The sequence below is a fragment of the Alosa pseudoharengus genome, unplaced genomic scaffold, assembly GCF_046254945.1.
Source record: "Alosa pseudoharengus isolate Yale_2024_CS ecotype anadromous, Long Island Sound unplaced genomic scaffold, YU_APseudo_1.1 YU_APseudo_1.1_scf_19, whole genome shotgun sequence".
In the NCBI taxonomy this organism is placed as follows: Eukaryota; Metazoa; Chordata; class Actinopteri; order Clupeiformes; family Clupeidae; genus Alosa; species Alosa pseudoharengus.
The window spans coordinates 21,818,345-21,836,072 of NW_027468657.1; the positions used below are offsets into that span (position 1 = coordinate 21,818,345).

At 40.1% G+C, this 17,728-nt stretch overlaps 1 protein-coding gene across 1 annotated transcript; it reads left to right on the forward strand.

Annotated features, from left to right (window-relative positions):
- The first annotated feature begins 2,674 nt into the window (after positions 1-2,674).
- Positions 2,675-14,545, forward strand: LOC143132886 (prostaglandin reductase 1-like). The gene is made up of 6 exons (XM_076292713.1): positions 2,675-2,759; positions 3,414-3,476; positions 5,091-5,216; positions 9,435-9,484; positions 13,559-13,662; positions 13,813-14,545. The coding sequence occupies exons 1-6, from the start codon at positions 2,687-2,689 to the stop codon at positions 14,141-14,143; spliced, it is 747 nt and encodes a 248-aa protein (XP_076148828.1). The 5' UTR covers positions 2,675-2,686; the 3' UTR covers positions 14,144-14,545.
- The last annotated feature ends 3,183 nt before the right edge of the window (positions 14,546-17,728 follow it).

Genomic DNA, 17,728 nt, shown 5'->3' on the forward strand with positions numbered 1-17,728 from the left:
CCGGTCTTTCAGTGTCCCGGGAATCCTTGTTGGTGTACGTCACTAAATGTACACATAAATTATTTTATTGTAAGGCCCCCCATGAACGAAAGTACACAAAACTTGGCATGCATTCGGAGGGTGTCATAATGATCCTACACTTTTAATTTCGTGCAGTTTTGACCTTGTCAGCCAGAGATATTGTGATGAAAACACCTAATTTTTTGCTTTTTCATTTTTAACTAGGTGGCGCTATACATAAAATAAGTGGTAATGGGATGGGTTGACATGCCCCCTTAAGACCAACATACATAAAAAAGGTGGACCTCCTAGGCCCTACGGTTATCGAGATATTCACAGAAAACCACCTACAGGCCAGTTGGTGTATAGTAACATAAATGAATTTATTGTGTGGCCCCCCATGAACGGAATTCCACGAAACTTGGCGTGCATACAGAGGGTGTCATAATGATCCTACACTTCCAATTTTGTACAGTTTTGACTTTGTTAGGTCACAGATACCTTCAATTACAACACCTCATTTTTACTTTTTTGTGTTTAACTAGGTGGCGCTATACATGAAATGAGTGGTTATGGAATGGGTTGACATGGCCCCTTGAGATCAACATACAAAAAAAAAATGGTCCTCCTAAACCCTACGGTTTTCGAGATATTCCCAGAAAACTGTGTCTGCCCTACCCTCCTTTCGGGGGGTCCAGTCCAGCGGGGGGGCTACAGATCAAAACGAAAAACGATGGTTCCATGCTATCCATGTGGGGTTACATGCCCACCAAGTTTCGTGTACCCCGGTCTTTCAGTGTCCCGGGAATCATTGACAGAAATTTGGGGATGCGAAAAAGAAAAAAAAAAAAAATAAATAAAAAAAAATCTGACTAAACCTATATGACCGCCGCTTCGCTGCGCGGCGGTCATAATAATACTGTACGGTACCGTCACATGTGATCACCCAAGGGCACCAGCCACTAGGGGACAGCAACACATCTCAACTTGTATTACTTTGAAAATCATCACCTAAACCACAGCATGGATATAAATGTGCCAAATTTAAGATGCACATTTTGTCCAGAGAAACAGGAACATGCCAAAGTAAATTTAAATATAGCCGCAAGCAGCAATGGTGGGCCCGAGCACCTGCGGTCCGCGACCCGTGACATTTCAGAATCCAACAATGCACTCACATGTGGTGCATGTGTCAAAGCACATATCTGATGTGTGTGCTATTTGTTTTCACAAGTTTTATACATTGGAAACACTTACTCACTTCCTGGATGTGACGATTTACACCTATGATGTTCACTAGGTGGTGCTACACCCCAAATATGTGGAATACAATGATGTGCTTCCAAGTATCCAATTAATGACATAGATTTTGTGATATGCAGTGCAACATTTGACAAGCTATCCTAAAAACTCCTTTCAGCCTATCCCCCCTTCCCTTATATTCATCTTACAGTACTCTGCTTGCAATAGTAAATCCCTTCACCATACTTACAGTACACTGCCCCCCACGTCACGTAACTGCTAGGCTAGCCTACTAAGCGTTCACACACGCGTCAAGCTTCATTCACTCTAGTCTAGTCTCTTGCCAAGTTCGCTTGTGCCAGCTTGCGATACTCTATCTGTTATCAGTCTTGATATTGATTTACCTACAGTAGGCCTTTACTTCAAACCCAAACAGTCTTTTTAAAGACTAATACCACAAACAGTCTATTTAAAGATTTTCCCAATTTCAGCCCTAGCTACAGTACTTTTTTTAACTGCTAGGCGTGCGCTTAGCCTTTTTCACCGTGTTGCAACACATATGACACACTCGACTAAGACACTCACACACTCACTCACTCACTGACTAAGGACTACAACCTTAAGTCTTCAAGTAAAATCTGTATTGCCTGCAAAGTTGTTAAACACTTGCATTAAAGAACGTGCATAAGTCCCATCTGATTAGTGGCCGATACTTTTCTCTCAACATAGCCACACATCCAAAATAAAATTACAAAAATTGAGAGGTTTCTAGTGAGGACCAACAAGGCACCCGACGCACCACCAGCTGCAAAAAAAGCTTTGAAGGTATGATAAGCATACCTGCAGTTTGGATTTACAGTCACCGCTGATCTGAGACCTCAGTGTGTTGTGTGTGCCGAGGTGCTGGCAAACGACAGCATGAAGCCCTGCAAACATAAAAGGCACCTCAAAACAAAACATGCTGCCATTTAAGATAAACCAGCAGAATATTTTAAAAGAAAGCTTGGATAGCATGGAACCATCGTTTTTCGTTTTGATCTGTAGCCCCCCCGCTGGACTGGACCCCCCGAAAGGAGGGTAGGGCAGACACAGTTTTCTGTGAATATCTTGAGAACCGTAGGGCCTAGGATGACCAATTTTTTCCGTATGTTTGCCTCCAGGGGTCATGTTAACCCCAGGCCCGTCGCTAGAAGGCAAGCAAACCAAGCAATTGCTTGGGGCCCCGAGCTGGCCAGGGGCCCCAAGACAACGACTGGTTAAAAATAAAATGCAACGACAAACTGTGAGCGCCCCTTTGATAGTCAATGCAGTAAAGTGCAACGACACTGTTACCGGCAATACCGGGATCCCCCTCAAGGGGGCCCCTCTCAGTAGTCGCTGACAGCAGCCAGCCAGCCAGGTTTGTGGTCTCTGCTGCTGCCGCGAAAATATAAAACAGGCAGTCATGATGAAGCGGAGTTATGCGTCCGGAAGCCAGAAGAGAAAGGAAGAGGATGACAAGAAAAAACAAGATAGTGGTAAGTGATAAATTACACTGGATAAAATAGCTCTACTTGTCTTGTACAAATGGTGTAATGTCGCAGCAGGAAGGCTAGCCTAGCAAAAAATGTTTATGTTAACTACCTGCCTGACGGCCCATGCTGCTTGTAACAAACTAGAAGTTAGCGCAACTTTTTTTCCCGAACGGACGGAATATGGTTACATACTGTAATATGTTTATTAACAGGATAAGGAAGACGCAGATCTGTTCCAGAATCACTGTTTATCGTATTTAATGACATAACATTGCTATAGCTTTGTAATAGGTTTTGATGAAAGTGGCATAGCTTCTCTGCTATACTAACTATTCGACCGTGATAATCTATTTACCACATGAGGGTTAGGAAAACCACACGATAAATGTTGTGCATCAAAGCAGACTGGAACATTCATGTCTAGTAGTATTCATGCACGCCAGCTGTTTACTGTCTTTAAAGCATCAGGTGCGTCTGTCTAATTCTCAAGCAGCAGAATGTGTAAATGCTATGTTAAGCTACAAGTAGGCCTAGGTCAATGTATAACATTAGCTTGGGATGTTTTTACAGTAAGCATTGGTAGTTGTGAAAGCAGCTGCATCCCTTCTAAATATCAAAATATGGAAATGCTAACATATCTTTTCTTTCTCCCTCAAGGTGCTTTGCTTAAATTTCTCAGCCCTCCTAAGGATACCTCCACTGATGAAGATGGCCTGAAAGGTTAATCTTGTGTGTGTGTGTGTGTGTGTGTGTGTGTGTGTGTGTGTGTACTTGTATTTATGTTGGATTTTCAAATTGCTATACAACCTGCACTCTTTATAGTTTGAACAATGCATCCTTTTTCTGCATAAGATGGCAGTGTTTTATTTTCTCACTTTGTGAGAACTGAAAAATGTTAATGTGTGTGTGTGTGTTTGTGTTTAAGTATGTTGGATTTAGTTATTGTGCACTTTTTTTACATTTATATTGGATTTTATGGTACGGTGGTGTTTTTGCAAATGTTCAAAACTAATGCACAGTATTATGCAACTGCAGTATTGCACTGTCAAAATGTTGTATTTATATAAACTGTGGGTGAACTTAAACTGTATGGCTATGCGGTGGTTCCTGTAGGCTTTGCGTGCGGGGGGGGGGCCTCCATGTCCATTTTGCTTGGGGCCCCCAAATTCCTTGAAACGGTCCTGATTGCATCACAAATAAATATGCTATAGGATAGACCTGTGTTATTGTTAATTGAGGTATAGCATATTCATATATGACATTCCCATGTAGGATATGAGATAATCCAGATAATAATAACATAGCCGAATGGCTTTGAATGCCACCCAAGACTGCCAGCTTGCCAGTTCCTGGTAGTTTTGACTGTTGATCCTGAAGATAACAGTCAGGTGTTCTAAAATGTAACGTTCAAGTAGTTGATCATCACATTGACAAACTGTGTTTAAGAATAATATGGACATTCACCTTGAATGGCCATAGGGTATAGGATGACATTCAAAGCCTACCCGAACTGTATAGGCTTTGGTTTCGTTTTTATACTACACGTCTGTAGTGAACTCTTAAGGAGGAATATATACATTATATTTTACTATTGTTGTAGAGAGGTGTGTCTAAAAATGTGGGCTACTACGTCAATGCAAGATAATTATTCAATATTTAGGCTACTGGTGAAAATCCAAACCCCTTGTCAGCTTCCCCCCAAAAAACCCGCGCTGAGCGCATTATAAATATAGTTGTAACGCCTCTAGTTCATATTTTCCCGCGGAGCAAAACTTTTGCAGCACTTGAGCATTTCTATAGACCACGCTACAGGTGAGAATTACTGCAGCGTATCCCTTACGAAAATATAGGAATCTTATAGTATTGTGGGATAAAACATATTTTAGTAATTTATAGGAATACTGTAGATATCATAGGAATCGCATAGTATTTTGGGATATACTAAGTGGGCTACTATAAGACTACTAATAGGAACACTACAGAGGGTAAAGATATTTTTGAGGTAGCCTATTACAAAACATCATACATAGAAGTATCATACACTACCATAGAATTACTAGGCCTATATAAATCGTATATAGTTATTTTTTGTAAGGGATTATATGAAAACAAATGATAAGAATATCTAAATAAACTCATTTTTATTATTATTAATAATAATAATACTTATTATTATTATTATTCATATATATTATATTAATATTATTATGTGTGTCTCCTGCAGCAAAGTATTCGCCATCTTCCCTCGTTACATGTCAAAGCAGGCTAATATACTATAATAATAACATAGTGATGCTCTGACAAAACTTGCTTTTACTGTGTCCCGGAAAAAAGGTATGCCTGGAAAAATGGTTGGCCTACAGACAAAGACCTGGATTCTTCATCAGCACTTTGAGGGGTTCCCCAAACTTGGCGACTTCGAGCTTCGACTTGAGGAATTGCCTGAACTCCAAGATGGAGGTAAGTGCTCCTCTGATATCTGGAATAGGCTTCTAAGCATATCACATCCAAACAAGACAGTGTTATGGTTGCCTCTCCTTTTATGGGTATTTTACATAAAGGTTTATAGGCCAACCCATCCCAAACAACACACATTTGTAATGTTGATATCAAACCTACAGTGTCATCTAGTGGTAAGGTTACTGTATTGCAACCAACTGAATGATCAGTCTGTGGGAGATGGTAGAACTGTCGAATGTGATAGGCTCATTCTAGAGCCAATGTTTTGGATTAACCCTTCAGGACTGCTGTAGCAAATAACTGTGCAACATGCTGTAGATATACTGCCCAATGATTGCTTTCAGGCTGCCAATGATGCAAAAGCCCAGGCTTTCTACACTGTAAAAAAAATAAAGGTTGACAGAACTTAAATTATCTAGGCAACGTGATGCATTTGGTTTTTTGAGTTTTCCTTACTTAAATTCACCGTGGTTGAGTTTACAAAGATTTTTGAGTTCTGCTAACTTAAGTTTTTGGAGTGTTACATAGACATTTTGAGTTCTACTAACTTAGGTTTTTGAGTTTTACACATACATTTTGAGTTCTACCAACACAGGTTTTTCAGTTTCACCTTTAAGTTTTGAGTTCTACCAACTCAGATTTTTTAGTGTTATCTGTAGATTGAGTTCTATAAACAATTTTTTTTCAGTTCTACCAATCATCTTCACCACTCCCCATCATTCAACACACAAAACAATATGTTAATACAAAACTTTTATTGCTTAATGTCAAACATTGTATCAATATATATAAAACCATGATCAACATCATAATATTGAGCAAAGTGCCCTGAGAACTGAGCCTCTTGAACTGCACTTTCTCCACATGTGTGTGTGTGTGTGTTTGTTTGCTTATTCAGGAGTTGGAAACCTGCATGTGTGTGTGTGTGTGTGTGTGCGCACTGTGGTAAATAGCAGTCTGGGCAATAGTGGTTCCAGCAGGAACAATGATGTGTGCAACGAGGCTACTGTATAAAATCACAATGTTGAACTGCTATAGGGAGAGCACAGAAGAGCTTGGCGCCCTGTGAACTGAGCTTCTTCAGAACTGCTATTCCGTGTGTGTGTGTGTGTGTGTGGTGATGGTAGAGAACAGCGTGTATGTACTAGCTATGTGTGCTGGCGAGCAGAGTAGCAGGTGTGTGTTAACATTGGTAATGGGACCTCACAAGCTGCTTAACAATATCCATTTACATGACCTTCTTTCATTTATAATCTGATTGATAACTAGATGTAAGTGCATCACCAAATCAGATTCTTTGGATCCAAGAGGTGGTGTAGGCTATACCTTTCTGATACTCTAATCAGGAAATTAGGCAATTAGGCAAGAGGGGTCATGTAAATGTGGCTATTGTATCAAGACACAAAACATAAAACAACAATATAAACCACATACATTATAAAAATAAAACCACAATGAACAATTATCTTAATTGCTAAAAGTGAGCAGAGGAGCTTGGCGCCCTGTGAACTGAGCTTCTTGAGAACTGCTTTTTCCTCTCTGTGTGCACATGCATGCTTGTTCTTGGAGTAGCTGTTGGAGAACAATGTGTGTGTACAGGCCTGTCCATGTAGTAGTTGGCAGAGAAGAGCTGTGTGTATGTGTGCTTGTTCATGGAGGAGTTATGACAGAGAGCTGTGTGTGTGTCCATGCGTGTTTATGTCCATGTGAGTGTCAATTATACACAGGCTTCATAGCAACAGCTTCTCTTTCAAGGATCGTGTGCGCTGTGAGCATCTTGAACCAAGCTCGAAAAAGATATTCTGGATAGCCTCGAAGGTGTACCTCATCTGCTCTGGATAGTTTATGTCCATTGCATACAAAAGGCCAAACAGGCAAGCGAAGGCAGCTGTGAGGTCTGGTAGGCTGTGTAGTATTACTGCCCCTTCCAAGATGATAGCAATGTCAGTCACTGTTGCTGATGCGGCAGTATCATCATCTTCATAGACGGTAAGTATCGCAACGGGCACTCCTTCAACCACAGATTCCTCAGGGTCTGTGTTCTGAGGGGGAAAAAAACAGACACAGCAACATTTTTTAGCGATAGACACCCTGTAACAATTGCTGTCACCCATTAACCAGCACATACGCTTATTTAATTGTGTACAGTCACATTTAGGCACAAGAATACCAGCCAATAAGTATCCAGTATTTGGGGAGATATGAAAGAGGCACTGCAAATCTAACAATCACACCAAATTGCTCTGGACTTACTTACCACAAACTTCAGATAGAACTCTGATGCATCGTCACGAACAAAAATGGGCAGGCCTCTCAGTGCTGCTGTCCCACATTGTAATGCAGCAAGATAACTCAAATCAAGAATCTCTGTCTATAAACATCAAATGTCAATGTTTGATTGATTTTGATGATTTAAAGCGATGGTTCGGAGTAATTTCACTCTAGGGTCATTTGCACAATGACCCCGAGCAAAACACCCTCCCAGAACCTGTTTTCCCTTGGTCGAACCCTGGTCGAGTTTCTGACAGCGCTACTCGACCAGGGTTCGACCAAGGGAAAACTGGGATGGTGTTTGGCTCAGGGTCATGGTGCAAAGGACCCTAGGGTGAAATTACTCCGAACCATCGCTTTAAGGTCATTTTTGTATTTGCATATAGTTTAGTTTGGGGCACTCTACCCACCTCTTCAAGTTTATTCAGCAACATCTCCATATCTGGACCAAAAGCTGCCTTCCTGGCTCGGTACAGTTTTATCAAGCGAGGCACATACTTGTCGAGGGATGCATTCCAAGTTGCCCGGAGGTCTCTGCTGGTGATTCGATAAAATTCTTCAGATATCTGGACACAAACAACAAAACAGTCTTTAATTATAATATCCATGTCAGGGCTTAATGTGGTATAGTCATGCCAGCCTAAGCTACCAATACATTCACATGTCTTTAAGTACATTGATGAGCTGGTCAACAGATGCTGGTACCTCTGTGAGCAGGATTCGACGGGCTTCTTTTGGAGAGATAACTACTCGAAGTAACAAAGTCTGTAAAGAAGGGGGGTAAATGTTGAAGTTATCAACACAACTGCAACAGAAGCACGTTCAAATTTAAATAACAGTGACTCATCAACATACCATTTTTGATGGCTTAGTTGAGGATGAATGTCCTTGTGGTCACCATCACTTTCCCACCAACTTTGTATTGTTCTAGAGGGTGATAGTCTGTCTAGATGGTTCCAAAAAGTCTTTTTGCTGCAAATCTGTTTAAAGTCACACAATTCACATTAAAATGTTGAATTTGGTGAATTTACAGTGAATGTGTGTGATCTTGAGAGGTGTGACCGCAATGCACCAAACGTTTTAAATACACATACGCAATCTGTGTAAATGCAAGGCCAATGTGTACCGTGACAGTGGTGAAGCCTACAATGTTTCTGAAGAACGTCCTGGGATGAGCTTGAAAACTTGCATGAACTCCCTTCCTGAAACAGAATCACACACAAATCATTAGAATACATCTTGCTTAAAGCATAGGCATTGTTTAAATTCATATCCCTTCAATTAATATTCCTCTTCTTGCTAGTGAGTGACAAGCTATTGAAGTAACTAAAACATTCTCCAGCCAGAAATGAGCAACGACATAGGCCTACACCCAACTAAATCAATGAGCTTTTTACATGTAGATTACTGTCTTTAAGGACTTTGTACAGCTGAAGTGCTTTTTTAAGTCCATATTATATTTAGATATGCATTTCACAAATGACAGAACACTCAAATGAAAAGCAAACCAGGATACTGGTATGTACAGACAACCTAGCCCTCACAAAGTTTCACCTATGAAATTACAAGTAAAGTACAAAATAATGTACACAAGTAAAAGTACAATTTTCAAGTTCAAGAACAGGTGTAGTAGGCACAACTGTACAACAGATGACAGACCACACCAAGATAAACAGTGGTTCTTATTTCCCGATATGTGACCGATTTGTGAATACTGTTACAACCCCAAATCATATGGTTGTATGTATTTTATATGTTTTGCAGTCCCATCTTAATTATTAAGATATTTATTGTGTTTGGTTGGTTGTACATACTGTAAACAACCTCAATGCTACATGCTACATACTGTAGCTTGAAAGACAGTTTTTGTTTGTTCACAGACATTTTCTCATGATTTTGTCTTCAGGCTTTGTGGATAATATATTGTGAATGAATTGTGTCTTTCAGTGGTGCTCCTGGAGGCATTGTTCCTCAGTGTGGATCCCTACATGAGGTATGTAAAAAAAAATAAAAAATCGTATACCAACAAGAAATTTGGCCTAAAATCTCTGGATTTCCGATGCCTTTTGCAAAATATAAAATGTACTGTATGTGTCCATGAGTTATTAGTGGGTTTGATCCAGCAAGACCAATTGTTCTTCTTAAGTTTACTTATAATGGGCTATATTTTGGGTCACCAGCGCATGGCGTAAAGTTCGTTATTCACCGGCGCGAAGTTGAATTCGTTATTTTGCACATTTATTTTTTAAGCATTGCGCCCAGGGGTGTGGCAATTAACAACCTAGGGAGGGACCTGGCGCATTGTCTAAAAATCGCTATCATACACCACCTAAACCTGGTCAGAAGTCAATGGCGAGTTGTTCATATGCTATTTTAAGAGCGCATGTCAACAGTCATATTGGCAGGTGCACGCACCATCCTTCTATCATTCACGCACACCAGCGCACGTCCATGCAAAGCATTACAAATTGCACGATTACAATGGGAAACATAATTAGAATAAAGATATTACGAAATACTGTACATCTCATGATGAGTAGTTATTCACCATCATTTGCAAATTGGTAATGACGGTTAAAAGTGATTAGGGGAGAGGCGAGAGACACGTATGGAGCACAGCTGAAGACGCACTGTCACGAGATATAAGCAACTCCTCTGCAGGATAAATGTTGTTTTATTCAGTCATTTGAGCAACATTAGGGTAAGTGTTGCTTTTTCCAGCCTATGTTTTCGATGGTAACCCATTGTCAGTCAGTAGTGAAAGTAACTGCATATAACTGTCTTGTCGTTGACTGACTCCTTGGTGAAGTTAGTTTCACTTTGCCAATGAGTTCAAATAATAGACGAGTGCAAATGCGTGAAGGCTATGCTAGGTTTTAGTAAAGCATGGTTTAAGAATGACTATTCCATACGGTCTCGCAAGCAGCCTCCTTCAAATGCGCCGTTGAATGCCAAAATACCGATGCATTTATTTGACATATCGCGCATTGCGCCGTTAAAAGGAATGACAGATGTCATTCTCATTGGTTTAAAATGATGTTACGCCCCAAACACACCCATATGACTGATTAAAAGATCTAGGAACACCTTGTTACGCCATGTCGCTCCACTTTTGAGAACGAAACCCCTCCCAATGTGAACTGGACATCCTACTAAATTTGAATAGACTTTTGACGAGTGACGATGCACTTTAGAATGTCACATATAGGGCCCTATATCTTCTTTTTCACCCACTTTTTGGCCGAACTACTGCTCCTAGACCGTTTGAGCTATCGACGCGGTTCGAATTCCAAAAATTCAGGCCCGAACCGGTGTAACTTGCTTGTTGCTTTCGTGTCGCTGGCCCTTGTCGTTTTCGCGGTATTCATGTTTTTCGGCGTTTTTTGGCCCCATTGAAATGAATGGCGGAATGTTCAAGGATTCTAATTCCGATTGTGACATCACAGCTCTAATTGTTTAAGCTTGCACCTGGCAGAGTTCTGAGCCATCTGGCAGAGTTCTAATGGGCTGGGCTGGGCTGTCTGTGTATATGGTTATGGTTATGGTTATGGTTATGGATTTAGCAGACGCCTTTGTCCAAAGCGACATATAAATACAAAACAACATAATAATATTTAAAAATGAACAGGGAACAGATTAAAATCTAGGTCAAATATAGTAAGGAGAATAGTTGTAGTACACAATAATATCAATTCAATCAATAGCCTAATAAAAAAAGCAATGTAAAAAAGGGGAAAGGCAATAATAAAACAATAATGTCAATTCAATCAATAATATAAAAACAATAACATGCTAAGACTACATTAAGGAGAATATCAATAATAAACAATAATGTCAAATTAATTAACAGCCCAATTAAAATAAAACAACATTATATAAACCATAACACATAAGCGCTTAAACAACTAAGTATATGTTGAATAGGAATGTCTTTAGACCCCTCTTAAACGACCCAAAACTACCACAGGAACGGAGAGCACTGGGCAGTTCATTCCACCAACATGGAACCACTGAAGAAAAGAGTCTGGAATTAGACCCAGTTTTTATGACTGGTCGACACAACATACGCTCACCAGAAGACCGCAGTGGGCGGTTGGGGATGTAAGGCTTGATTATTGAATTAAAATAACTAGGAGCAGATCTAGTTAGTGTCCTATAGGCCAAAGTGAGAGATTTAAATTTAATTCTGGCTACTATAGGGAGCCAATGGAGAGTAACTAGGAGAGGAGTTACATGTGTCCTCTTTGGCTGATTGAAGACCAGGCGTGCTCCAGCATTTTGAATCAGCTGTAATGATCTTGTTACACAAGCGGGTAAGCCAGCTAATAGTGAATTACAATAGTCCAGCTTAGAGATGACCATGGTCTGAACAAGAAGTTGTGTGGAATCTTGTGTCAGATAAGGTCTGATCTTCCTAATGTTGTAAAGCATAAACCGGCATGATTTTGCAATAGAAGCTATATGCTCAGAGAAGTTAAGTCGGTCATCAATTACAACGCCCAAGTTTCGTGCCGATCTAGTTGGGGTCAGTGAAGTTGAGTCAAGCTGGATGTTAATCTGTTGGGGAATAGCTGTTTTAGCTGGAAACACCAAAAACTCTGTTTTTGAGAGATTAAGCTGAAGGTGCCGATCTTTCATCCAGGCTGAAATATCCTTAAGGCATGCAGAAATCCGGTGGGAAACACTAGAGTCATCAGGTGGGAAAGACAGGTAAAGTTGAGTGTCGTCTGCATAACAGTGATAGTCAAATCCATGGGAGCGAATGGTATCACCTAAGGAAGTGGTGTAAATAGAGAAAAGCAAGGGTCCTAATACTGATCCCTGAGGCACACCTGTGGTGAGGGCATGAGACTTAGATACCTGTCCCTGCCAAGACACGTTGAAAGAACGCCCTTTAAGGTAAGATTCAAACCAGTCAAGAGCTTTTCCAGAAATTCCCAGTTCAGATAGTATAGATAGGAGAATGTCATGGTTAACAGTATCAAAGGCTGCAGATAAATCTAGTAGAATTAATACTGATGACTGAGCAGAGGACTTAGCTACTCTCAATGCTTCAGTCACAGACAGAAGAGCAGTTTCAGTAGAATGACCACTCTTGAAACCAGACTGCATAGGGTCTAGTAGATTATTCTGATGAAGAAAGTCACAAACTTGCTTGAAGACCACTTTCTCCAAAACCTTTGACAAGAAAGGAAGAAGGGAGACAGGTCTGTAGTTCTTCACCTCAGTTGGATTAAGTGTACTTTTCTTTAGCAGAGGTGTAACCCTAGCCTGTTTAAAAGAATAAGGAACTATTCCAGAACTGAGAGAAGCATTAAATACATGTGTGACTGCTGGTAGAACAGCGGGTGAGATAGACTGTAGAAGAGTGGACGGGACAGGATCTAATGGGCATGTTGTTGGACGACATCGCTGAAGCAATTGAGAGACTGCTTCCTCATCAAGAGGAGAGAAAGAGTCAAATGATGGGGTCATACTAACACAAGGCAAAGCCCTCCTTATAGGAGCATCAAACTGAGCACTTATTTTAGCAACTTTTTCAGTGAAAAATGTTGCAAAGTCATTTGCTGACAGTGAAGTAGTTGATGGTGGTGGTGGAGGATTGAGGAGAGATTTGAAAGTAGAAAAAAGTTGTCTACTGTCAGTGGCGCTCTCAATCTTGCTTTGATAGAATGCCTTTTTTGCAAGTGTAACAGTGGATGAAAAGGATGACAGCAAAGACTGGTAGTTACTAAGATCATTTCCATCTTTGGATTTACGCCATTTCCTCTCAGCAGCTCTAAGTTCCTTTCGTACTGAGACTATACTGTTCGTCAGCCATGGATGGCGAGGTTTAGAACGAGTAGGTCTTGAGGAAAGAGGACATGCTGCATTCAGACAAGATGCCAGTGTAGAGCAGAGAGTCTTTGTAGCGTCATTAACCTCAAGTGTCAAGAATGAGCTAGGAGTAGGTAAAGCAGATGTTATATGAAGGTGTTTGCATGTAACTTTTGACCCGTATGTCCGATTTTCATAAATGAGGTACTGTTGGAATCCTTGGATGAGGCCGAGTTCCATGCCCCTGATCAAACCCACTCTTGCAGTTCCTCGGAACAGCAATTCTAGTTCATTATTGCTATGACTGGCCACAAGACGTTCCTCTTTCTCTGGCCTTAGGAGCCATTGGAATGCCAGGGTAAAGTGTCCACAGAATACTCGCTTGATTCACAGGAGTTTGGGCATCTGGTGCTGGGCCAAAATAACATTTCAAATTTGCTTTTTACAAAATGTCCCTTTCATATGAAAAAATGTGGTCTGAATGTATTTCCCTCTGTGCACTCCATAGATTGACTGCTCTTTATGGATTAGAGGAAGTTCTCCAAGTCAAGGCAGGTGAAACTCTCCTTGTGAACGCTGCAGCAGGAGCGGTTGGTTCAGTGGTCGGGCAGCTTGCTAAGATGAAAGGCTGCAAGGTGGTGGGGTCTGCTGGCAGTGATGCCAAGGTGACCTACCTGAAAGAGCTGGGCTTTGACGAGGCCTTTAACTACAAGACCGTCTCATCACTGGAGGAGGCTCTCAAAGCTGCCTCTCCCAAAGGATACGACTGCTTCTTTGAGAATGTAAGAATACAGATCTTGTGGAACTGTGTGTATTGTATCAGAAACTTAAATATCTAAATTTTAGACATTGTAGAGTAGTTATGTTTTTTAAATAACTGAGGACAATTGAATTGGATTAGATTTGAAAATTATATTAGTATATTTTGGAGCGTAAATTAGATAGATATATTACTCAACTGCTGTACTAGACACTAATGTTGTAGAGGTTTGTTTGGGGGAGCGTGTATTCCACAATCTGTTACATTGGGAATATTCTGCCGACTGCTCGACTCAGTCAGTCATAAGCTTACTGTATGTAGTTATGTGAGCAGTCAAGTGCTTTTTATCTTTATCCTCTTTTCACCATGATCAAAGGATTTGTTTATTATTACAGTATTATGTGATTGACTAATGACATTGCTACTAAATGGGTGATCCAAGCACATTTTTTTGTGAATAAAGTTTCTTTTTTTATTTTAATTGTCTGCACTTTTGTTTTTATCTGGATGAGCTAATGACAACCATGTTCAAATAATCTAATTGTAGCTGTGCCCTGGCAAAACTTACAAGTATGACAGATTGTAACTCAGTTATAGTTTAGGTCATTCTGAGGAATTTACTCCTATGATCCTTTTCTAAAAGCATTGCAATCCTAAATCCTAAAATATAATTGTGAGGGTGTGCATTTGACAGCATTGGCTGCACTAAAATACAATTTTGGACATGGGTTGTGTCTTTATGGTGAATTTTAACATTCTGGTGGGTAGATTCAGTTAACTTTTGGGGAAGGCTGGTGAGGAGGAGTATGGCCAGGATCCAAAGCCCATTGAAAAAACTGAAAAGACTTACCTGACTTACCCCTATTAAGTACTTTGTAATGTATCATTGACCAGCACACTTGGAATGTGACACAGTTTAGACATTAAACTTTAGTGCCCAAGTACAATGTACGCATATGTCTTCTGATGATAGTTCAATGTACTGCTATTTGCCTCAATGTCTAATGCATACCTTATCAAATTCACATGATTGCCTTAATTGCCTTGAGTCACCTTGAATAAACATACTTGTGTTATTTGTTCTTCTGGAGTTTAATACAACATATAGTCAGCTGCATTATGAACTTAAATTAATTGGGTAAAGATGACCACTTTCTTGTAGGCAGCACTAGGATCTGCTAAGATTTCTCAGTCTGTGTACAATGCTTTCCTGCATCCATCAATGGTGTATCTGAAGCAGCAGATGACATCACATGTCCAGGCTTCTTATTCCACCAGTCTCTCAAAAGGGTTTGTATTTTATGGCTGGGAAGATTGTGCCAGTTAGAAAGTTACAGTTGTGATGTGAAACCATTTGCTTTGTTCCCAATCATCTATTATTTTCATTGGTTTAGTGTAGTACAAAGTGACACATAAAGACAGAATTTACAAAGGGTTTTCAGGAAAGTACTGTCATCAGCATGTTTTATCATCTCTGTGATCATGAATAAATATTGTTTTGCTACACAAAAATAATTTCATGCCTTCCTGCTACAGTACATGCCACACATACCACTACCAGGCTAGAACACTATCAGAGCTATAGACAGATGGCTCTCTAGCTAGGCTCTGGCTGTAATAATGGTATTAAGTTAGGGATAATGTAGAATGCCGGTCTTTATCGGAAAATAAGTCCCGGCAGGGCAAACAGCATCCCGACGCGCCACACACACATATGCACATAAACACACACACATACACTCACATGCACATAAATACACACACAGGCACCAATGGACGCAGGACTGAACGGCGATCATATTTTTCACCGCTATACGGTACATCTAGTTTAGGCTGAGATTGATCTGAATTTGGAGATAGAAGCCTACTTACCTCCATCTTTAGGTTCAGGCAAATGCTCAAGGTCACTAAATTTGGTAAACTCTCTCATATAAAATCTCTATCTCATAGTATTTTTTCCTAATGTATACCAGAAAAAAGTGGTAGCATTGCATTGGTGGTAACTGGGTTGGATTTACAGTTATCAACTGGCTAAAATCATATCTACAAGAAAGGAGCTTCTTTGTTGCCATCGGAAACTGTACCTCAACACCAGTGTTGTGTGTAACAGTAACGTAACTACTTTTTCGGGTAAAAAATAGTATAACGCGCTACTACTGAAGATTTGGTAACGTAACGTAGATCATTTTTACTTACAGTAGGTTCAATAAAGACTCACAGTCAAGTTGTCTTGTCAAGTATGCATTGAGCCATTGTACCATCAAGGGAAAACTGATTCAACTACCTAAACCATCTTTTCTGAAAGTATATTCCCTCAAGATGTGATCCAACATCACATGAGACATGTCCCACCCTCCTCACTGCTATGCTTCCCATACAAATGTCTGGCAAATATCTCTGGGCTTGTACCATTAAGGGAAAACTGATTCAACCACCTATACAATACAATTTCTGAAAGCATATACCTTAAGGATGTGACCTGACATGGAGACATTGTGAAATACATTGTGAGTAGGGTTATGAGGTTTTGGATCTGTACTATAAAGGAAAAACAGATTTAAACTGATGGAGTGGGAGGTGGGGCAGGGGTGGTCGTAGATAGAAATACCTGTTATGTCCTCCATAGTAGAACTTTATGTAGGCCTACACATTAGGAACAGATATTAGGTTCTGTTCAAAGTCAGCAACATAAAAGTAACGCAAAAGTAACGAGTAACGTTACTTTCATAACTAAGTAAAGTAATGGGTTACTTTTTAATTGAACTGCCTTGTAAAACGGGATGTTCAGAAAAGGGTGGATTTGCAGAAGAAATTCAAATTTGCTAACAGGTTTGTCTGGGTTCACCATGCTACACTGGATCAAGTCAAGTTCAAAATTAACCCACTCACTTTTGTTTATCATTTTGGTGACATAAGAATAGATTGTTATTCCTGAAATTCTGTGTTTTTGAGAATGTCATCATACATTTACTGAAACCCCATGTTACATGTGTTCTGGAACTTTTACTACAATCCATACTATAGGTCAGAAATCGTATATGAATAACCTCCATTATAAAAACTTCCAGCATATAGGAGTAAAACTGGAAACTTTAATGTATGTAAGTAGCCTACAATTCAAGTGCAGATTTCTTGTTCAGAGTTGTTAAAATAGCAAAAATAGATTTTGATACTTTGACAATTTCGACCTTTAGTTGAATAGGCTTTGAGTTTGGATTTTCACCAATGTATATCCTAGTCTGTTCAATCAGAAGAGTTGGTAGGAGGAGTTTTCTTCACCAATAATGCGCGCGCTTTGGGCAGGAATATTGGAGTGGGAGTGCGTAACGGGCGACCTGTTTGAAATTCACCACCATCAGTAAATAGGATGATGTCATTATGGCGGGAAAAGACACGGGACGAACCTATTCAACAACAATGTAATAGCCAAGTCTTGTCTATTCAGTCTGAGGAGTCTATGCACGGACACTTTCAGCCTATAACCTAAAAACGAAACCGAAAGTGGCCTATCGCTGCCATTGGCGCCTGGATTGCCCATATTATGCATTCCATTGAAAAATAAATGTAGGATGGACTAGTCTATTTTTATTTGTTGTCCAAGTCAAGCAAAACTTCAGCCCGCTAACTATGAGTGCTTAGACTACTTGCTACTTGTTGCTTCCAC

Excerpts from the sequence above, each read along its gene's own strand:
- LOC143132886 (XM_076292713.1), top strand. The coding sequence starts at position 2,687 with ATGATGAAGCGGAGTTATGCGTCCGGAAGCCAGAAGAGAAAGGAAGAG. Across the intron at positions 2,760-3,413 it reads CAAGAAAAAACAAGATAGTG|GTGCTTTGCTTAAATTTCTC; the intron begins GTAAGTGATAAA and ends TTCTCCCTCAAG. Across the intron at positions 5,217-9,434 it reads GCCTGAACTCCAAGATGGAG|TGGTGCTCCTGGAGGCATTG; the intron begins GTAAGTGCTCCT and ends TGTGTCTTTCAG.